This window comes from Brassica oleracea, chromosome C6 (genome assembly GCF_000695525.1).
Source record: "Brassica oleracea var. oleracea cultivar TO1000 chromosome C6, BOL, whole genome shotgun sequence".
Lineage (NCBI taxonomy): Eukaryota > Viridiplantae > Streptophyta > Magnoliopsida > Brassicales > Brassicaceae > Brassica > Brassica oleracea.
In genome coordinates this window covers 31,615,033-31,637,310 of record NC_027753.1, presented here as the reverse complement: position 1 = coordinate 31,637,310, position 22,278 = coordinate 31,615,033, and the positions used below count along the sequence as shown (strand labels likewise).

The window sequence follows — 22,278 nt, the reverse complement described above, 5'->3', positions numbered from 1 at the left end:
TTACTATAAACATGAGATGAATAATGAAATAATAATTGAAATAATAAATAAACAATGAAATTATTATTCTATTTATTGATGTTTACTCTTTTACGGGGGTGTAACATAAAGTAAGATTAGAATATTTGTTATTTTTTTGTAGTAAACTATAAAGCGGCCTGTAGATGTCTTAAACAATTCACATTTGGCCGATAAATTAATATTTTTGTAATCGCTAAGAGCATGTTTATTGGGGGTTCTTAGGTTCAGGTTCTTAGCGGAATATAAGAAATTGTCTCTTGACATTTTTAGTTAAAAGTTAAGAGACAATTTCTTATATTCCACTAAGAGCATCATTATCGGTAGTTAATAGTGGGTCTCTTAGGCCTTTTTTCAATTAAAACAAAATCAAAAAAGAAATTAAGCTTAAGAGGCGTATCTTAATTAGGCTAAATTACATATGTCGCTTAGCGCCACGTGTTGAGAAAATAGAGGAGAGAGGAGAGGTGAAGACGAGTTCGATGTTTTGCTGCTTCGGTTCTTTCTCTCTCTGTCTCGAAACCGATCGAGAGAAGGGGAATCGCTCTGCGGCTCTCTCTCTCCGTGGATCCTCGACGAGACGGCGAGCGACCGCTCTCTCTCGGTGGCGAGCTGTCGACGACAAGAACGGTGATTCTCTCCCACTCTGTGGGTCTCCTCGACGGCGAGCGACCGCATTCTCTCAGTGGCGAGCTGTCGACGACAAGAACGCTGATTCTCTCCCGCTCCGCGAGTCTCCTCGACTGCGACGGACCGATATCTCTCTGCGGCTCTCCTCGAATCTAAACGGAAAAGGTATTGTTATGTTCTTTTATATTATGCATGTCTTAGATTAGGCTTAATCTGGTTCTGATTGCAAGTTTTGTGTGTTTGTCGGTTCGATTCTGTCTCTCCGTGGCTCTGGTCGACCGCGGTGGAGGTCTCACTCGGTGGCTCTCCTCGTATGGCTCAGGTAAAGCTTCTGTTGTTTCCTATTTGATTGTTGTTTTGGATTTTAGGTAGAGATCAAATATTTTGTGTCTGGTTTTGTTTTTGATTCTCGTTTGTTCTTTCGATTTGTTGACCAATTGTGATTTGTTTGATGGAAGTTTATCAATTTTCACTTGGTTTGCTTTCTGTTGATTCGATTTAATTGTTTCTGTCTTTTCGTGGTGAGATGGAGGGATCAAATGGCTATTGCTATGTTCTGTGGAAAGAGACACGAGGAAGCTTCATCAAACAAAGGTCTTCAATTGCTTCTCAGGTTAGTGTTACTCTCGCAAATGGAATGAAATGAATGGAGAATTAGCTTCTGTTATGAAAATAATTGAATTTGCAGTTAGGTTAGTGTTAGTGTCGATTGTAATTAATGCTTTGCTTAGTGTAGGATTATGGTTGTGTATAATAAATAGAACTGATGCTTAGATAGAAAATCGTAGTTCAAGTGTGTTGAATGTGGTGGATAAATGTCAAGTCGTTTAGGGTGGTTGGTTGTGATGAATGCATTTGGTTGGCTGTGATGTATGTTTAGAGTTAAATATGAGCTTTAAGTTTCATCTGCCTTCTTTCTTCATTCCTTGTTCTCTTTCTTTTCATCTTCTTAAGTTTAATCTCTTCCTTTTCATCTGCCTTCCTTCTTCATTCCTTCTTCTGTTGGAGATATCATCTTCTCATTCTTTTCATCTTCTTCTCTCCAATTCCGGATATGGATTCTACTCCATATGCGCACACAGCCAACTTTGTTGAGCTTCTTAATAGCCAACAAGACAGTGTCTTTCGTTTAGTATAAGGCAGTGTTGAACCTTGTTCATCACAGGTTCCTGTCTTCGGTTCTTCTTGTAGTGAAGCTTCGAAAGATGGTACAGAGAAGCGTATAGAGCGTAGAGAAAGAAGGACTTGGATGCCATCAGATGATGTGGTGCTCATCCCCTCCTGGTTAAACACCAGTAAAGATCCTCTAGTAGGGAATGAGCAACGTTCTGGTGCCTTCTGGTCAAGGATTGCAGCATACTATACGGCCAGTCCGAAGGTTGCACCCGGTGAAGAGAGAGAAGGAAGCCACTACAAGCAACGTTGGCACAAGATCAATGATCTTGTGTCCAAGTTTAGTGGAGCGTACGAAGCTGCAACAAGAGAGAAGACAAGCGGCCAAAATGAGACTGATGTTCTGAAACATGCTCACGAGATCTTCTACAACAACTATAAGAAGAAGTTTACACCTGAGAATGCGTGGAAGGAGTTTCGAAATAACCAGAAATGGTGTGGCAATGAAAGCAACAACAAAAGGAGGAAGTTTGATGATGGTTCTCATTCAGCAAGCGAATCTGTAAAAGATAATGATGCTGTTGTAGATGATGACGGAACGACCCACCCCCTGGTGTTAAGGCAGCAAAAGCCAGGGGGAAGAAGAAGTCGGTGGTTGAGGGGAAGGAGATCTTTGAATTTCAGATGATGTGGAGCATCAAGAAGGCGGATTTGGATACAAAGGAGAGGCTTGGGAAGATTAAGCTACTTGACAGTCTGATTGCAAAGCAAGGACCACTAGGTGATGAAGAAGAAGCTCATTCTTGAGTTGATGGCTAATTAGGTTAAGTGAATTAGTTCTCTATTTATTTTTGGTTAACTTAATTTGTTGTTGCTTGTTCTCTGTTTTAGGTTCTTTGTTTTAGGTTAACTGAACTAGTTCTCTATTTGTTCTTGCTCGTGTTCTATGTTCTTGTAATATTTATGTTCTCATTGGTCATTGTTCTTGAGATATTTATGTCTCTGATTTAAGCAATCTGGTTATTGATTCATCTTCTTGTTTCTTTCAGGCATGGAGCATTGGCGTCACTTGTACTGAACTTGTTGTTGGTCACAAGTGGAGCATTGGCGTGTAGCATTGGCGTCACTTGTCATGGACTGTTTTCTTTTTTCACAAGAGTGTCACCGGTCAAGAAGAGTGTCAGTTCATTGAGTCATGTTCTTGTTGTTTAGTGTATCACGGGTTGTATAACTTTTGTACTTGTGTTTTGTGTATCACGGACTGTTTGTTGTTGTGTTGTATCACGAACTTGGCCAATGTTTTCTATATAGTTTGCATTCTCTCATTCTCACCAAACATAAGAATGAAAAACAATATCATCTGCTCTCATCGAATCGTTTGCAACCTCTTATTATCTCCTTCTCCAACATCTTATTATCTCCTTCTCCTTCTCACCAAACACAAAATCCTCAAATCTCATTCTCAAAAACAATGTCATCTTTGATCACAAAGTCATCGCCAAATCACAAAATAATTTCCCGACTTCTTATCAACCCAAGATCAAAGCCATTTACCCTCTTCTTACCAAACCAAGATTACTTATTCAAAAAAAATTCTCTTTTCAATCACAAATATGACATCTTCTTCTCAAAACCCTTTTGAAGAATCACTTGATGATACGTTTGATCAATATTTTGATCAAACCTTAGAGAATTTAGTCATTGGTTATCAAGAAGAAGCAAGTAAACAAAGAAAAAAATGAGCTTATATAGAAAGAAATCGTGAAGAAGGGCATAATCGTTTATGGAATGATTATTTCAGTGAAACTCCTACGTATCCTTAAAATTTCTTACGACGACGTTTTAGAATGAACAAGCGGTTGTTCATGCACATTGTTGATCGAATCTCCAACGAAGTTCAATACTTCCGGGAAAAGAAAGATGGTATCGGAAGGAATAGTCTCTCTTCTATTCAAAAGTGTACTGCAACCATTCGTGTCTTGGCATATGGTTCTGCGGCTGATACGGTCGACGAATACCTCCGGCTCGGTGAAACAACTACTCGGTTATGTGTACAAAATTTCGTAGAAGAAATAATATATTTATTCGGCGATGAGTACCTAAGAAGACCAACACCGGCTGACCTTCAACGCCTACTTGATATTGGAGAGCATAGTGGATTTTCCGGGATGATAGGAAACATCGATTGTATGCATTGGGAGAGGAAGAATTGTCCCACCGCTTGGAAAGGGCAATATTCTCGTGGTTCGGGTAAACCAACAATCGTGTTAGAGGTGGTTGCTTCGTATGATCTCTGGATATGGCATGCGTTTTTTGGACCTCCAGGTACCTTAAATGATATCAATGTTCTTGATCGCTCACCTGTTTTTGATGACATAATAAAAGGTCAAGTTTCTCAAGTCACTTTCTATGTCAATGGAAGAGAGTATCATATGACTTACTATCTCACCGATGGTATTTATCCGAAATAGACTACTTTTATCCAATCTATTCCACTACCACAAGGGCCGAAAGCAGTTTTATTTGCCCAACGTCAAGAAGCTGTCCGAAAAGATGTCGAGCGTGCTTTTGGAGTCTTGCAAGCTCGCTTTGCCATTGTTAAAAATCCGGCGTTGTTTTGGGATAAAGTCAAAATTGGGAAGATTATGAGAGCATGTATCATACTCCATAATATGATAGTAGAAGACGAACGAGATGGATACACTCAATTTGATGTTTCAGAGTTCCAACAATGAGAAGACAACGGAAGTTCACATGTCGATCTCACGTATTCTACAGATATCCCTACAAATATCGCTAATATGATGGGTGTTCGAACAAGAATTCGTGATAGACAAATGCATCAACAGCTGAAAGATAATTTGGTTGAACATATTTGGCAAAAATTTGGACGTGATGAAGAAAACAACTGATCTCCCATGCTTCTTTCAAATAATTCTCGTTTATTGTAATAATCTTTGTTTTCATGTTTTTATTTAAAAGTCTTTGTTTAAAATATTATCTTTTATTATGTTTTATGTAATTAAAATTTTTTAATTTTAATAAAAAAATGTTTAATATTATTTTATTTTTAAAAACCCAAAATAAGAGACTTGCAATGGAGGCATAAAAAGCTCAAGTTTCTTAACCAAGTCTCTTAACCAACTTTATTCATTAAATACTATTAAAAAAATAAGAAACCCATTATGGAGTTGTGGGATAAAGATGCTCTAAAGAATGTCAACCAAAAAACCCTCCAATAAACATGTTCTAAGTAAGCATTTACATATAAAATTTAAAACAGAAATTTGAACTCTTACATCACTTGCTCTTGTTATTGTCCCCACCACCAAAGTTGAGCTCATCAATTAGCTTGGATTTACCACATAAAAAGTCATGTGATAGTATCATAGTAGGGTTACATTGTGGAATTTTCATTTGAGGAAAAAAAGAAGAGAAAAACAAACCCTGTATTTTTTTTAAATCATCTGAAGTTTAATAACACTAGATTTTCAAAATTAGATTTAAATCATTCATTGAATAACACCAGATTTAAATCATATCGATAATCTACGTGAATAGTTGGCTGATACTCATTCATTTCTGAGAGTATTTGCAATGTAAAACCTTCTAAAATAAAATAATTTGTAATGGAGTTAAGTTTATTCCAATCTTACTATAAACATCAGATGAATAATGAAATAATAAATGAAGTAATAAATAAACAATGAAATTATTATTCTATTTATTGATGTTTACTCTTTTAGGGGGGTGTAACATAAAGTGAGATTAGAATATTTGTTATTTTTTTTGTAGTAAACTGTAAAGCGGCTTGTAGATGTCTTAAACAATTCACATTTGGCCGATAAATTAATATTTTTGTAATCACTAAAAGCATGTTTATTGGGGGTTCTTAGGTTCGGGTTGTTAACGGAATATAAAAAACTGTCTCTTAACTTTTAACTATAAAAGTTAACAGACAATTTTTTATATTACACTAAGAATCCCAACCTAAAACTCTCCCGTAAACATGCTACGAGTAAACATTCACATATAAAAAATTTAAAACAGAAATTTGAACGCTTACACACTTGTTCTTGTTATTGTCCCCACCACCAAAGTTGAGCTCATCAATTAGCTTGGATTTACCACATAAAAAGTCATGTGATAGTAGGGTTACGTTATGGAATTTTCTTTGAAGAAAAGAAAAAAAAAGAGAAAAACAAACCCGACGTTCCCAATGTAACGTTGACGACGTAAAGCTTCGAACATTGACGGAAAATGTGTCTAACGTTAAGTAGTCTTTATGGTTAAACACAATAATAGAGGGGCTTGTTAATAATAATATCTCCGCCGAATCTTCTGGCATCTTTTATTCCAAAGCAGGAAGAAGAAGAAGTCAAAGACGATACACACAACAACAACAATGGCGTCGTCCTCATCCTCTTACCTCCTCCTCCTCCTCGTCGCGATCACCGTCTCTTCCCTCTCAATCTCCACCACCTCCGCACGTCCCTGCAAAACCTTCCTCATCTCCTCCTATTCCCTCTCGATAACCCCAGAAAACCCTAACCTCGATCCCCAATCCGACCTCCCCTCGACCCGATTCGTCACCGTCTTCACGATCCGCCGCCTCAGCCCCAACCCGACCGTCCCTTTCTTCGTCAATCGCCGCCACGGAATCCTCCCTTCCGAGAAGCCTCAGATCCAGGAGAATCGTCCTTCTCAGCCGTCTTTCCCTTTCGTCTCCGAGAACGTCAAAGATCGCACGAGGGACATCCTCAGCGTCGTGATGGCTCTCTTGTTCGGAGTCGGATGCGGCGCCTTGACCGCGGCGACCATGTACCTCGTGTGGGCCCTGGTTGTGAATCGCCATGGGTACAATTTCGAGGAGGATGATTACGAGAACGAGGAGTCCGATGCAGCTAGCTTGAAGAAGCTGGGTTACGTCAAGATCCCTGATCCTGTCAAGGAAGCTGCTTAAATTCGAGGCTCTTCCTATCCTAATTACCAAAACAGACCTTTCGTGAATTTAGTTTCTACATATTACGTCTATCTATGTCGCGTTGATTATCAGTTAAATTCGAGTGTTTTTATGGATTTATCTATAGCTATTTTATATATATATATACTGATGAAATATTATCAGTGCTTTACGATTTGTGTTTGTGGATGTTTATAATTTAAAGTGTGATTATGATGTTACTCTTGTCTTCAGAGATAGGCAGATAGATTTTTATTCATTATCTCGTCACCCATGTGGTGGATCGTTTTGGAGATGATACACTCCATTTCTTATTGTCTTGCTGACTCGCTAAGTAAGTCGCAATATGTATTTGATTAGTTTGTATTGCTTATGACAGTTTAGTGATGATCTTTTTGTATGTCTAGAGCCTTAAAGCGTGTATCATTTTGAAAGTGGAGAAACAGTTAGATGGTTTTCTTTTCTGGATCTGTCCCTCTCAACCTTTTGCTTCTTGGTTTAACTCTAGTCTATCAGTGATCTATCCTGATACCGACTTTCAGATATGAATCCTTTTTGTCCCTTTCTATTAGTTTGATTGTAGTTTTTTTATGCCTTAATTTTTCTCCAAGAACATCAGTTCCTTCAGAGTTCCCAACTTCAGATTTTGCTTTCAAATCATATAATTTCATTTCCGCTATTGACTAAACTATGTTTATAAAGCCTGATAAAAAGTAGCACAGGGGCATTACAATAACAGAAGAGTCTAATTATTACAGCAAGACGAGTTAACCAAAGAAACATATGTTTTTAAGACGGTGCGTACAGACCAAGTGTACTTGCGAAATGATACGTTCATACAGACACATTCAAACAGATAAAAGCAAGGGAAACATTGTGATGATGCCCCCAAACGAGATAGATCAATCAGAAATGGGTGAGGTTCTGTGGGAAGGACCCATGTTCACCCATTTTGTGAACATCATCTGGCGACAGTATCTTTATGTACCAAACGCTATTCACAAATGACCTGCATAAATTTCACCCATTTTCAATCACACTTGAGAACATATGAAGGGAAGAAAAGGAAGGAAGAGAAAGAGAACTAACTCCCAAGGATCATCGCCGAGAAGAAGAATGTCATCCTCCTTGTCCACGAATACAAGCTGCCAGCCTGATCTAAAGGCGTCTTCCAACAACCCTCTGATGTCAAACATTTTACCCAACTCTTCTCTCAGCTCATTATAGCTGCTGAACCGTGATATGTCCAGTGACCTCCCCACCGATCCAGATTTATACACCTTCACCATACAATTAATGTTACATAAAAACAAACCAATGGATGGAAAAAAGTCAGACAAAAAACACAGCACCTTAACAAAGTTATTTGTGTGTTCAACCACCCCATGTGCTGCTAACTCGGTAGTTTCTTGCAAATTGTTCTGAAATCCAGAATCTGCCAGTGGCATTGAGGAGGTATCACCACCAAAACGAGGAACCGTGGTTGGGAGGAAAAGTCCAGAGTCCGAATCAACACCGAAAAGAGAGAGGTTTTGGGTACTTGGAGGAGGTTCCAGAGAGGAAGGACTTGCTCTACCGTAGGCTTGTCCAAGCGACAATGGCTCAGAAAAATAGTTGGTTTCAGGATGATGAGAGTGTTTTAGAGACCAATCCTGTGTCGGTAACTGCTCAGACTGACCAGTTATAGAGAAATTCAACAGGTGGCTACTACTATCTCCAGAGCCTTGAAGGGTCAAGTTTTGTTGTTGCACTGGATTACTAGCCGCTGATGTGAACTTGTTGGTAAAATCTGAAGGTGAAAGCAAATCAGAATGCTGCCACACACGGTCAGGTTGTTGTGCCTGGTTACTAACTTCTTGTGACATATTCTGCTGAGGAATGTTCTCAGTCAGAATCTGCGGCTGAGCCTGCAGAAGATGACGTGGCATTTGCTGCTGTTGGTGATGTTGCTGCAAATCTGAATTGTGGATGATGGGAGCTGATTGCTGTTGAAGATATTGGTGGTTTGGCTCTTGGAGATGGACAAACTGCTGTCTCAGAGGATCACCACCACCACCTCCGAAGTTTAGCTGCAAACCGGCTGCCAACATTGCTTGGTACTGCTGATTCTGATCGGTTCCTAGTAGATCGAGCCTCTGTTGCATCCATGGGAATACATTAGGAGACGGGTAGTTTAAGGGAAGCAATCCGTTCTCTCCAGCTCCACCCCTAAGCCATGTTAGGTCACCTCTGCTATCTGTAACAACATTACATGAGTTGTGTAAATTACCTAAAATGAGTTATGCAACCCAAGGCTCTCTTCTCTTAAAGCTAATCTGACATAAGAATCTAGAATCCTAGCATACTCACAACTACATTATCACATCTGCATCACTATTTGCATGCAAGACTTCCATATGTAGAAAGTTAGACTCCATCTACAACTTTGCTCATAAGACATTAAATGAATAGTTGATTGTCTAATATCCTGTATGTTTTGAGTAAAAAGGGACGCAGATCCAAGAGCCAATGGTGTATACCTTGAAATGAGGAAGCACCAGGATGCCAAGGACGCTTGAGCCTGAGAGGAAAGAGTGATGGATACATGGGAAAAGTGGTAAGAGGTTCAATCTCCCATAAAGAAGCCCTTGCCTGTCTTTCTCCAGCCGTCGACTCATCCCAACCAACCTTCATCAAATAATATTTATATCTTTCATATTAAATGAAGTTTTAAGAAAAAAGTTCTCAGCTTAAAGGCAACTTAATTATTGAAAAAGAATATCAGATTAATTATGGAAACAAGATGAGGGATATATCGTCAGATTATTGTAAATAATGATTTCTTGTTATAAACCAAAGCGTGTAAATATGATTTACCTTCACAGACCGCCAATGAGAGTTCGGCCAAAGAACAGAATCCAAATCACCGATGCCAGTTATAGTACCCATGTACCTGAAAAAAAAAAACACCACTTCATTGTCAGAATATGAAACAGTTGTGTGACAAACTGATAATTTTTTTCTCAAGCAGAAAAGGTAGAAATTGCATTTTTCGAAGTGACTTTACCTTCGAACACTAGACTCTTCTGTCTCAAAGAGCATACGAAAGCGCATGCCAACCGAAATACGCGTGTGAAAAACAGCTTTAATGTACTTAGGAAGTGGTAGCACAAACTCAGATGAGCTAGACCTGATGAGAGCATTAAAGAGACAATGTTTTTCAGTGTAGGCATTGTAAGAAACTGAGAGAGGAGGAAGAAGCTGTTGTTCAACCTTGGATGATAAAACACAGTAAAACAGCTATTAGTAGCAGCCGCATGAGCAGCTGCAGCGAGGAGTCCAATATGCATGCTATCACTAGACAACATAGACGATGGTACAATAGTCTGTGGCCGAGTGGCGTGACGTATTCCCAAAAGGAGTTGATTCCTTTCATTCCTGAAAAGCAAGAAATAAAGGTTATAATATTTGTAATCATAACGAATTAAAAAGAGAGGAGTTAAGACCTGATGAATATGACAGAGTCTCCCGTTACGAGTCGCTTGGCACTGACAAAGACACTCCATCCAGTAGTAAGCAGATGCCGTTTGGGCTGTCCTGCAACACACAAGTGAAGAATCTTTTTTTTCTAAGATATTTTACTTTAATAGCCAAAAAAGGATTAAAACCAAGCAGACAAGGCAACTATAAGTAGTTAAAAGGATGTACAAAAAGAAGAAAGGTGAAACCTACCCCGAAAGATATGCCTAAACTTCCATTCATTGTCATGGAGATCCTTTGCAATCAACTCTTGCGCTGGTGGCTGCTGTGTGTAATCCTGCAGCAACGCGAGACATCTCAGAACATATCTCACAGTATTAGCCACTATGCTAATTAGAAGTACTCACCAATGGAGGAAAGACTTTCTCAGCAGCGCGTCTAGGAACAGAGAACCCTCCGTGTGTACTAGTATCACTAGCCGTCAGCGTCTTGCAGAAGTAATTGCTAGGTTGCTTGCTTGGGATTCCCAATTCAATCGGTACAAATGTATCCTTCTGCTCCTCCTAAAAATCAATAACAGCTCAAAAAAACCATTGCATTGTAACAAATACTGAAACCATTTCTTGTGTGTTACCTGTGTCAATGGTTGAAGTACCATTTGAGCATACACCTCATCGGTCTCCAAGTCTGCCTAAAAAATATAAAAAACCAAAAAAGACCCATAAACTTACGAAACACAACATCCCAAGAGAAAAGGACAGGGAACTAACAAAACTACGCACATGCATAGTAACATTATGGAGCTGACAAATTAGTTGTGGTGGTAGAGTTGGATAATTGGGTATGTGACCTTCCACTTCCTTATTAGTCGTAGCAGCAACCTATAAATAGAATAAAGGCTTCCTTAGCTTGTGACTTGTTTGCAAGTTCCAAAATCATTTAATGCAACAAAAAAAATCTCAAAGAGGAAAACACACACAAAAACAAAATTAAAGATTAGAGATAGAGAACCTGTTCACTGTGACCTTGAGGAAAATAGACAACACGGCTACCAGATGATGGAAGAGAGACCAATGGTCCAGCGCAAGCATGCCATAGCTCAGAGTTCAAACACTTCTTCTCTCCTGTTGTTTACAGAAACAAAAACAGACTCTTTGAAACGCCAAGTACTAAAAGCAAAAAGCAAGAGAGACAAGTTTAAACTTTACCTTCATGACTCTGATGACCAAACCCAGATGATGAAAGATTCATGTTTTACACACCAAATTAAAACTAAAATGAAATTAGCAAATAGCCCTAATTGTCCGTACAAATTTCTTCACTTCCAACTACTACACCAACTATAAATCTTCAGGTCTAGCAAGACAAACTCTTCTTTCTCCATCTCCTTCTTCTCCTTACCCCCCCAAAGAAAAACTCACACTTTCTGCTCTCACAGTCGAATCAGAGAGAACCCATTTTCTGACAACTTGAAATCAGTCTTCAGAGCTACAGATACGCATTGGAACACTCAACTGCAGAAAACATTGGAGGAAGAGACAAGAGAAAGAACAAAAAAAACTTGCGGTCAGATATTTGTGGAGAGAGTAGAGGAGGAAGAAGATAAGGAAAAGAGATGTCTCACATCGCTTTCAGTGGAATTAAAATCAGCTCCGAAGCAGTTTCCGTCACTGTCTAAAAGGACCTTGGAACTGTAGTGAGGGAGAGAGAGAAAGAGACAGGTGAGAGAAAGAGATGGGTGAGAGAGAGAGAGAGAGGTTTCTTTCACATTTTATTTATTGGGGCTGTCTATTATCTGGATGGGTAATAGCGGATAAGCGGTCGAAAACGAGTCACGAGTCATAAAGTCAGTTTGGTATTATAGACTTCTTATTCACTCTATTTCTAATAAAAGAAATGAGATGAAAATTTTGGTAAGAAGACAGAGTTCAAAAAAAACTTCGTTAGTAAAATTATGTGTTAGGAATTAATTTCTATTTATAAATTAACATTTAATAAAATTGAAAACAAATAATATTAAAAAAAACACACACACGGATTTGATATAATTAGTAAGTGAGTGAATTTAATGGAAATTCCTATTTGAAGTTGTCTCCACGGCATTAAACTCGTTTGGCTACATAGGTATAAGTTTTTATTTGAAAATTCCCTTTGAAAATCTGTGGAAAAACGGGTGTTCTAAAAATTGGTGTAGATGTCTAGGTGCTGGCCTAATCGGCGAATCTGATATTAGCGAAACAATTTTTTCATAATTTTTTTTTTAAATCGGGTTTAAACGTTAAAAAAATCACGTATGCGTCGGCTTAATGATTTAGGCAAATTGAACATGAGCCAAACAATTTTTTCAAACTAATTTTTCTAAAAAAATCTGTTTAAATGTTCGACTTAGGCCATCTCCAACCAAACTCAAAATACTATTTTAGTGTAATTTTTACACTAAAACCTCTCCAACCCAACTACAAAAATCATATTATTTTAATGTCACACTATAATTTTACATTAAATTTGGTGTGATATTATTCACCACACTATAATACTATTCACCGCAATATAATACTATTTACCGCATTATAATACTATTTACTTATTTTATTAATAAAATATATAATTAAATAAATGATAAATAAATAGTTAAATATATATAATATTATAAAATAACTTTTATTGTGAAGTTTAGTGTTGTGGTTAGAAAAAAACATTTTTTAGTGTTAAAACTACATTAAAATAGTGTGGTTTTGACAATAAATAGTGTTATAGGTTGGAGATGCTCTGGTCAGCCCGCCTATCGATTTGTAGAACAATCAAAAAGACTAACATATGTCTTCCTTTCGAAGATTAATCTAAGTTTATCCATGGATCTGGATTTAAAAGATTCTGATTTGTTTATGGTAAGTTATTCAATGTATTTAAAGTGAATTTAGACACAATCTAATTATTTTTTGGATCGCCCAGTCACTGATACTTATGAATGAGATATAAACAAATAAATTAATAAATTTTATTATATAATACTATATTAGTAAAAGATTTTTAACCAATGAAAATTTAAGTCAATATAAAAATTCATTTATTATTGTGTTTTTAAATTGATGATTTTTAATTTAATTCGAATTGGATTTTATATGGATCACCGGTTCAAAGGCGGGTTTAATAATCTAAGAAAACACAAACCCGAGTTTTAATTAGGGATTTAACATTGAGAGGAAAAGGGCTTAGATTCAGAAGCAGCAAAGGTAGAATCTTTTCTCTCTCGTTTTCCTCATACGTGTCCTGAATACTGTTGAACCCTCTTCCATGAGCTATAACCAAATTTACATTCGTTTTCCTTTGATTCCTTCCCTTTAAGATTTTTTTTTTCTTTTTCGAAAGGAAGGGTGTCGAATTATGCTGGAATGATCTTTGTTTTTTTCTCGTAATTCTGGGTTCTTATCCGGATTCTGTTGATTTATGTTTGTTATCCGTAATGCCCACCAAGTGTTCGATGAAACTCCTGCTGAACTATCATTGTAACCTTTTCAGGACTTTCAACTGTAGCATGGCGACAACTACTGGACTTGAGTCTCTTGTCGATCGTAAGTTGTCTTTTCGATTTTTTTTTTTTTTTTTTTTTTTGCCACTTCTTGATCTTCTGTCGCATCATTTGTCTGAAAAATCTTATCTTTTGGATTGGTGCTGCAGAGATTATTTCGGTGATTACCAACGATGGACGCAACATTGTGGTATGTTATTATTCTCTCTCTCTCTATTTTGTTATATTGATTTTAAAAGCAAGTAACTTAGCAAAAAGAACACTGTTGTTTTGCTTATTAGGGAGTTCTGAAAGGTTTTGACCAGGCTACTAATATAATCCTGGATGAATCTCATGAACGCGTCTTCTCCACTAAGGTAAAGCTTCTGATTCCTGTTTTTTTTTTTTTTTTTTTTTTTTTAAATTTTCTGTACCTCCACCCGGAGATTAGGTATGTGTCTTTAATAGACCCGGGTTTAACCCTTTTTTTTTTTTTTTTTTCATTTTAAATTTTACCAAATTGAATGGATATAAGTACTTCTCTCCATAAAGAAATGGATATTTCATGACCTGTGTAACTTTGTTCACTCCATTTTAGAATGGCTTGTGCATCCTTCACTTTCAGTTAAGTGGCTACTACGTCTTGTGTGGAGTTAAATACTAGAAATAGATTGTGCGAGATTAGCTTTGTTCTTTGTCAGAGCATCCCTCTTCATCCGGTATTGGTCATTTGATTTCTAGCTTTACATTGTGGAACAAACATATTCTGACATTTTAGACAGGCTGGTCCGTGCAGTAGTTTGTTTTGTGAGAGAATGGTGGATACAGAAAAAATAATTGGCCTCAGGTAGTGTGAATTTGCCAGTACGGATATGGCGATGGAGCTTACAACCCTACATTGATATTGATTTAGTACTAGTGAATAGTGTGATTCGTCAAATGTTATGATTAGATGAGAAAAGTGTGAGTTCATTCGCTAGAAGTTCTAGCCTTCTAGGTGAGTCCAGTATTCATTGTGAGTGTGTAATTAAAACATGTTAGGAAACGGAGAAAAGGCACGTGATCTCAAATGAGTTGTGTCTTTAGTTTCTTGTTAATTACCCTCCATTACTGTCTATTGTAAACCTAAACAAGGTCAGTTAATGAGCACTAGGACCTCTCTTAAAGTGTTGTTGATGTTTTACGTGTCTTGATGTTTTCAGGAAGGAGTACAACAACATGTGTTGGGTTTGTACATTATCAGAGGCGACAACATGTAAAAAGACTCATCCCTGCTCACATTATCGTCTTGATGATTTTTTTTTGTTTAATAAAAGTTTTGTGTTATATGTTTTTGATCAGAGGTGTTATTGGGGAGCTGGACGAGGAGCTTGATGCTAGCCTGGATTTTTCGAAACTGAGGGCTCATCCTTTGAAACCCGTCGTGCATTGATTGAAAAATAGTTATGACGAGTACTAAACAGAAGAGAAAGATTGCAAACAGTTTGGATTAGTTTGTCTTGGAGTTTGTGTGCTTTGTCTATCCTAAGGTTCTATGTCAAACGCTTTAGACTTCATTTGCGATCCTAGTGAGAGATAATTTTTATCTTCTAAACCAGGTTTCCGTAATGTTTTTCGGGAGCTTTTTTATTCCAATCCTTGAAGGCTGAAGCGAATACAAAACTTATTTGAGGAAACTCACTAATCAAATGCAAATGAACCAATTAAAGTGTTCGTTTTTAATATGAAAAAGCTACAGTACAGAATGGAAGATGTATTTTATTTGTTGTATGACTATTTTTTTTTATAATCGTTAGAAAATTGACAATCTCAAATTTTAATGTTTACGATTGAATTAATATCTTCGATTCTATATCTCTAAAGCTCACTAGAAGAAATTTTGGAAAGTAAATCATTTCTACAGTTTACTTCACTTGATCTATTCTTGTCTTCTAGTCATTTTTATTATAGTATTTATTATTTTTATTTTCATATATATTTATATCATCTTTAAACTAATAAACTGATAAAAAAAGAAAATTAATTGAAATATTATAAGTTAGATACCACGTGTTAAAAATACAATCAATTAAAATAATTTGACATTTGAATTTATGGTTTACAGATTATTATTTAAAGGTTAATGTTTAGGATAAAGAATTAGATTTATAAAATTTTATAAATGTTCTATAAATTACTTTTATGATTAGAAAAAGTTAGCTTAGTCTTTTAATCACAAACTTAAATATTTATAAAAAAAATTCAAAAATAAATTTAAAAGATGGTAAAAGAGTTGAAATTTCCTCAAAAAAAAAAAAACAAGGAACCAAGACTAACCAGGATAGGAGAAGGCGGTGGTATATAAAAAAAAAGAAGAAAATAGTATATGGCGAAATCAGTGAGGTTTAAACCCTAATTCCCAAATCGGATTCGATCTCGAGAATCCCAAGTCCGTCTCTCTCCCTCTCTCCTTCAAAAAAGGCGTTCGCTTTTCCTCTCTTAGCTCGTTTCGTCATGTCTTGGTGCACGATCGAGTCGGATCCTGGTACGTTTGGTCTCTTCCTCATCTTCTCTTGCGATGGATAAATAATGGTGTTGGGTTACTAATTCTCACTCACTTGAATTCGATATGTTAAATCCAAAGTTCTGTTTATTTTAATTCTTTTATAAAAAAAAAAAAAAGATTTGAAATTTATGTTTCTAGTGTTGTTCTCAAGCCCTGTGAGTATCTGAATGTGTGCCTTTGGTACTATATAAAACATGCAGTCTTATCTCAAAGACTCAAACTTTGAAAATTCTGGTCTAAGGTTATTTTAGCTCCTGTTTTCAAGAGTTCAGTGTTAGGCTTTGGAAGTTAAAGAAACTGATTGTAATTTTTGGAGTTTATATAGTAAACAAGTTCGTATATAGATCTGTGTCCAAGGTTCTGCACTCTGTAACTGTCTTTAGCTTTTAATCTACTGATGTTCCATTGGTGTGTTTTTGCTAATTGATTTGTATATGTAACAACAGGTGTGTTTACAGAGCTCATTCAACAAATGCAAGTCAAAGGTGTCCAGGTAATTAATATTACTCTTCATGTTATCTTTCTGTTTTTAATTTTCTGTATACTCTTTAGCAGACTTCAATCCTGAAGAAGATATCTAAACTTTCTTAAGTTTTTCGTACTCATGTTCTGTAGCTTCCTTCTGAACTGATGCTATTTAGTGTCTTTACTGTCAAACATCTTTACTCGTTCCTTTTAGATGTCCAAGTGCATCGTCAAAGCTGAAACTGGCTATTGAAACGATTTCTTTTTGTCAGCTTTTACCACTTGTTTATGATTATTCCAATCCATTTTGATGTATACTCTTTGTTCTGTAGGTTGAAGAATTGTACTCCCTTGATCTTGATTCTCTCAATAACCTCAAGTGAGTAGTTACATCTACAATTATATTGCTCCACCTTATTTTTCAATGGAACGTAAATGGGTTAAGACTTTCAACTCTATGTTATATCTATGCCCTTATTAATATATGTTTTTTCCAACCTTGTGGCTGCCTTGTAGACCCGTGTACGGTTTGATCTTTCTCTTCAAATGGCAAGCTGGGGTAAAAGATGATCGTCCAACAATACAAGATCCAGTTTCTAACCTCTTTTTTGCAAACCAGGTTTTGTATTAAATAACATATTATCTTTTTCTTATTCAACCTCAAATCTTAAACGTTCTATACTTCACAGGTCATTAACAATGCTTGTGCGACCCAAGCGATCTTGTCTATCCTCTTGAACTCTCCCCAGGTTGACATCGGTCCCGAACTATCCACACTGAAAGAGTTCACCAAGAACTTTCCATCTGACCTCAAGGGCTTGGCCATCAACAACAGCGAGGCGATAAGGACTGCCCACAACAGTTTCGCAAGGCCCGAGCCATTCGTCCCAGAGGAACAAAAGACTGCTACAAAAGACGATGACGTCTACCATTTCATAAGCTACGTACCTGTGGACGGAGTCTTGTACGAGCTCGATGGTCTCAAGGAAGGACCTATAAGCCTTGGCCCTTGCCCTGGGGACCAAAGCGGTATCGAGTGGCTGCAACTGGTTCAGCCGGTGATCCAAGAAAGGATCGAGAGGTACTCGCAGAGCGAGATCAGGTTCAATCTTCTGGCTGTGATTAAGAACAGGAAGGATATTTACACGGCGGAGCTCAAGGAGCTTCAGAGGCAGAAGGAGCAGATGCTGCAGGAGTTGGCTGGTGCGGAGAAGAGCCGTGCGGGAGAGCTCGAGGTGTTGATTGGCCAGGTGAAGAGTGGGATAGAAGCTGTGAGCGATAAGATTGTGATGGAGGAAGAGAAGTTCATGAAGTGGAAAACGGAGAATGTTAGGAGGAAGCACAATTACATTCCGTTTTTGTTCAACTTCCTCAAGCTTCTTGCGGAGAAGAAACAGTTGAAACCTCTGATTGAGAAGGCCAAGAAGCAGAAAACAGAAAGCTCCACTTGAGAAAAACCAGAACTTGTTTATGTCGGTCTTGCCAAAAAAGCATTTGATACACTCTCTTGTTGTTTATTTAAGTCTTTTGTGTTTCTGTTTTTTATCACACAAGAAATAGATTTTCTCTACGTGAAGGTGGTTTCTAATGGTTTTGTTGGTTTTACATTTAAAATTCTCTATCTGAAAGGTTTTTAACTTAAAAATAGTGTGTTATGAGACCTCTGTCAAGCAAGATCAACTCTCTTTGAGAGTTTATGAAAAGAAACTAACCAAAGTTAATCTCGACATACCAAGTTTTTGCCTCTGTATTTAAACCAACTACAATAGAATAGCAAGTCCCCCTCGAGTTGGCACAGTCCAATCGCAAAAGACCCACTAAGAATGTCTTCGGCCCATCAAGAAAGAGGTCCATCAACTGTATAAACTCAATCTGACGACGACACTGGATTTCTATTTCTAACGACGACACTGGATTTCTATTTCTAGTTTTCGTGCCGAATTAGGGTGGGTTTCTCGCGGAATATAAGGTCATGAATATCGCGGTTTCCTAAACTGGTTTCTGCAGAAAATTAACGTGTAGGCCTTAATTTTTTTTAAAAAAACGGTCCTTTAAGTCGCGAAGTAAGGATCGATCTTGGGATATTTCTGCCACTGTTTGCGGCCCCACCGACACGTGGCAACCCGCGATTGGTTCACCCTTTTTATTTTTAGATCAAAAAAAAATCAAATTTTTTTTTTTTTGGAAAACCGCATAAACGAGTTTATCGTTAATCATGCTCTAAGAATATGTTTCTTAACTTTTGACTAAAAAGCTAAGAAATTACTTATTAGGGTATGGTTCTTAGCCGGTACTTAGTCAACTAGACCGAGATTCACTTTACTTGATTCAATGTGCCTTATTCTAGAGAAGTAATCCATCTCCAACAAAAATAAGAATAAAAAGAATCATGGAATGTAAATATGTGAGATTCTTGAACATTGGCGACTTCTCAAAGATTTATGGAGGCAAGGTTGTGGTACTGAACGTAGTGGAGAAAGTGCCCATAGCATGTATGCTATGGCAAGTGTAAGGTATTTGATCAACATGCATGGAGAACATAGACTTCAGTCTTGTCCCCTACTCAATCCCACATAGTTAAAACATTTTCGCACATATATATTCACTAAAATGACAAAATAATTTTCCTTGTTGATCAGAAGTTGATCGAAAGAAAATCAAAAGATCTAGATCAAAACTCTTTGGTTAGCTACAATTCGGCTACAAAGACTGAAGGTCCTTAGACCTGGTCGATGGTATTCCGTAACGTTTTAAAATCTTAGGAGTTGCTCTTTTTTCCCAGACTTGTAGCCGATGATGATGGTATTATCGTTCTCTAGATCAATTCTCAAACCCCCAGTGCAACATTTCTCTATGAGCTGACGTAGATGCTTCAGATTCTCCACTTGCACTCCGTTCACTTTCTTTACCTGTTTCCACCACAAATATGATTTGCATAGTCTAAAAAATTATCTTACAAGTGTGAAACTATATGATTCATATCTTTCAACGTTAAGTCAGTTAAATTAAAAACTGAGACGATTCATGGTGTCACCGGCCATATTATAATACAAACAAGACTCGAGAACAAAAGTTACCCGCGAATTGTTCAAAAACGTGTATCCTACAGTGGTTTCATCCTCTGACACCTGAGAAAGTAGGACGATATGTTCACCGGCTTTCTTGGGTATCGTTCCTGGCTGAGGAGTAGAGGGCAAAAAGACCAAACCGGCAAATATGTAATAACTTGGAAGCTTATCAAATTGACACACTTGAATTAGAGGTTCCACCTACGTAAGCTACCATGCATAACACAAAATGTAAAAGATCGGTTGAACTAGAAAAAAAAAACACAATATCCAATAATTCAGAAAGAAGTTACAAAAATCATACAACGAAGTTAAAAAAAAAATGGACGTTCATTAACTTACGGGGGTTATATTGATATTGAATTCATGTGTTTTTCCATCTCTTAGGACTTTCAGAGTTGTTGTTTCACATGGTTTCTTCATAGAAACCAAGTGACTGAAATTTATGCTTTCTGTCTTCCGAAAAAACAACTGTATCAAACATAAAGATGGTGAATTTTCACAATTGAATCAATATTGAAAAAGAGTTTTGTGTATTACCTGTCTCATCGTTTCCTGTGGAAACACCATCAATCGAGAGAAGAACGTCATCCTTTCAGAATACCATGAGAACTAGACAACGGGTTTATTCTTTTTATTAGAATTCCTGTCATTTTAGAGGTCATCTTGAAGTAATTACGCATACGAGCGTTCTGCATATGCTGACACAATATACCCAACGAGCAGAATCCAGGGAATTGGTCATTTTCTTCTACACCAGATATGAAATGCTTAACTACTGGAGTTGGGATAATGTAGCTGCATATGATAATCACCAAAAAAGTTTGAAAAAGGCTTGTCTCGTCTCCATTTATTCAAATATTATAACAGTTTCAACTTACCCTGTATTCTTATAACCTTGAAAGGCTACACCAACAACTTTGTTATCCATGAATGCTGGACCACCACTATTTCCATGATTAATAGCTGCGTCTGTTTGTATTGTCATTAAACTAGTTTTGCTGTGAGATGAGTATCTGGTAACTTCAATCCTAGAGACAACACCTTTCGTAATGCAAATGTTATCACCCCCTGCAAATTGAGTTCATAACATAAATCAATAGTCATTTTCTTATTACTTTCAGCAAAATTGTTGCCTATCATATGATATAAACCGAAAACAAGTGCTGCGTTTTATTGTCTATGGTTTTCCAAATATAGCATTGTATCAGATAGACTAACATGAAATCTTTTACTAAAATATCCATCTAACGATATTTGAAATATAAAACGAAACCATGGTCATTTTAGCTGTCTTAGTTACTCTATTATTTCCTATATACTCAAACAATAATCTGAATTTTACCTCTTGGATATCCAACAACAAACACAGTTTCTTTAGGAAAGGGTACGTCTCCGAAGTCCAAAGGCTTCAAATCCTTCCAAAACGTTTTGCTTTTAATCTTCAAAATTGCCAAATCACAAGCATGACCAACTGATTCGACTTCTGCTTTGAATTTGGTTGGTGAACCATGCTTTCTGACTTGCACGAATGTGTGATCAGCCACTAAGAATCTTATTGTTTGATATGACAAATCCTACATGAATTAGAAACAACGATATGATTTAAAACCATGCAAAGAAGAAAAACAAACAGGCAAGTGTACGTAACACCCTAATTAAGTAAACAAATAACATGCACATTAGTAATCCAAAATTTAGGGTTTCTCGGATATTGATTTTTGCAAAAATACCAAAAACAACTAGAACATGAATAATTAGTTTCTTTCCTTACTATCAAAATATAATTATGATTACAATACAAATATTTTGGATGATTATCCTAATTCCACATACATCAATATCTAAGCGTCATGTGACGAATATTGTAAAAAAGATAAAAAGAAAAAATCCACAAGAGGAGAGGTATGTGACGTATGTCTGTCTATCTGTTACCAGAGCCAGAACATTGTCGCGGGAGATTTTTTTGCCAAGGTTGCAAAACGTTAGTAGACTTGGAAGAGCTGCAAAACACTTTCACCACCGAGTTCAGCGCCAAATCAATAACAGAATCCTTTGCCTTTTCCGCCGCCGGAACGGAAGAAAAGCGGCGAGAAAAGGTGGTATTAACGATCTGGCTGCTAGTGTTAGAGCAACGAAGAATAAGAATACGAACAGACCCGAAAAACATTTCTTTTGTTTGAACTTTGTTGGAACTTCTGACGATCTTATAATAGTTGTAGCTTATATTAGAGAGTAAGCAACCTCTAAATGTGCTGCAAGAAAATCATATGGACCTGTTTATAGATAGAGCTTTCGGTTCGATTTTTACTTTTACTTCCATATATTAAAATGTCAAATCTCTAAATTAGCACTTTTAAAGTTTATTATATTATTCAGTGATAAAAAAAATTGGGGAGATTTCCTAAATATCCTTTTTAGTTTTTGTTTCTAAATAACCTCCAATATATGATCAAAGTTACCAAATTAGGTTTTATTAAATGGGTAAATAATAATTATTCCTTCATTT

The 22,278-nt window shown here is 36.9% G+C and overlaps 5 protein-coding genes and 1 pseudogene across 6 annotated transcripts; 4 read left to right on the top strand and 2 right to left on the bottom strand.

The window, feature by feature from the left end:
• Nucleotides 1-1,174: 1,174 nt before the first annotated feature.
• Nucleotides 1,175-2,568, top strand: LOC106298007 (glutathione S-transferase T3-like). The gene is made up of 3 exons (XM_013734114.1): nt 1,175-1,261; nt 1,814-2,323; nt 2,383-2,568. Exons 1-3 carry the CDS (start codon nt 1,175-1,177, stop codon nt 2,566-2,568), a joined length of 783 nt encoding a protein of 260 aa, XP_013589568.1.
• Nucleotides 2,569-6,006: 3,438 nt separating this feature from the next.
• LOC106296492 lies at nt 6,007-6,945 on the top strand. Its single transcript, XM_013732630.1, has one exon. It carries the CDS (start codon nt 6,167-6,169, stop codon nt 6,722-6,724), a length of 558 nt encoding a protein of 185 aa, XP_013588084.1. The 5' UTR covers nt 6,007-6,166; the 3' UTR covers nt 6,725-6,945.
• Nucleotides 6,946-7,403: 458 nt separating this feature from the next.
• Nucleotides 7,404-11,934, bottom strand: LOC106300467 (auxin response factor 8-like). Of its 2 annotated transcripts, XM_013736616.1 has the most exons (15): nt 11,808-11,934; nt 11,392-11,697; nt 11,195-11,307; nt 10,966-11,064; nt 10,818-10,874; nt 10,591-10,746; nt 10,436-10,520; nt 10,210-10,300; nt 9,977-10,141; nt 9,771-9,893; nt 9,581-9,656; nt 9,244-9,391; nt 8,077-8,960; nt 7,814-8,004; nt 7,404-7,733 (listed from the first exon to the last, which is right to left on the bottom strand). In XM_013736616.1, the coding sequence occupies exons 2-15, from the start codon at nt 11,432-11,434 to the stop codon at nt 7,631-7,633; spliced, it is 2,334 nt and encodes a 777-aa protein (XP_013592070.1). In that variant the 5' UTR covers nt 11,435-11,697; nt 11,808-11,934; the 3' UTR covers nt 7,404-7,630. The 2 variants fall into 2 exon arrangements, with proteins under 2 accessions (XP_013592070.1, XP_013592069.1); XM_013736615.1 differs by lacking the exon at nt 11,808-11,934 and having other exon boundaries at nt 11,392-11,800.
• Nucleotides 11,935-13,319: 1,385 nt separating this feature from the next.
• On the top strand, nt 13,320-15,355 carry LOC106298641 (sm-like protein LSM8). Its single transcript, XM_013734774.1, has 6 exons — nt 13,320-13,416; nt 13,703-13,755; nt 13,862-13,902; nt 13,994-14,068; nt 14,894-14,946; nt 15,033-15,355. The coding sequence occupies exons 2-6, from the start codon at nt 13,719-13,721 to the stop codon at nt 15,121-15,123; spliced, it is 297 nt and encodes a 98-aa protein (XP_013590228.1). The 5' UTR covers nt 13,320-13,416; nt 13,703-13,718; the 3' UTR covers nt 15,124-15,355.
• Nucleotides 15,356-16,023: 668 nt separating this feature from the next.
• LOC106296671 (ubiquitin carboxyl-terminal hydrolase isozyme L5) lies at nt 16,024-18,308 on the top strand. The gene is made up of 5 exons (XM_013732863.1): nt 16,024-16,215; nt 16,683-16,729; nt 17,034-17,080; nt 17,218-17,320; nt 17,391-18,308. Exons 1-5 carry the CDS (start codon nt 16,185-16,187, stop codon nt 18,150-18,152), a joined length of 990 nt encoding a protein of 329 aa, XP_013588317.1. The 5' UTR covers nt 16,024-16,184; the 3' UTR covers nt 18,153-18,308.
• Nucleotides 18,309-19,401: 1,093 nt separating this feature from the next.
• Nucleotides 19,402-21,939, bottom strand: LOC106298006 (annotated as a pseudogene).
• Nucleotides 21,940-22,278: the final 339 nt, after the last annotated feature.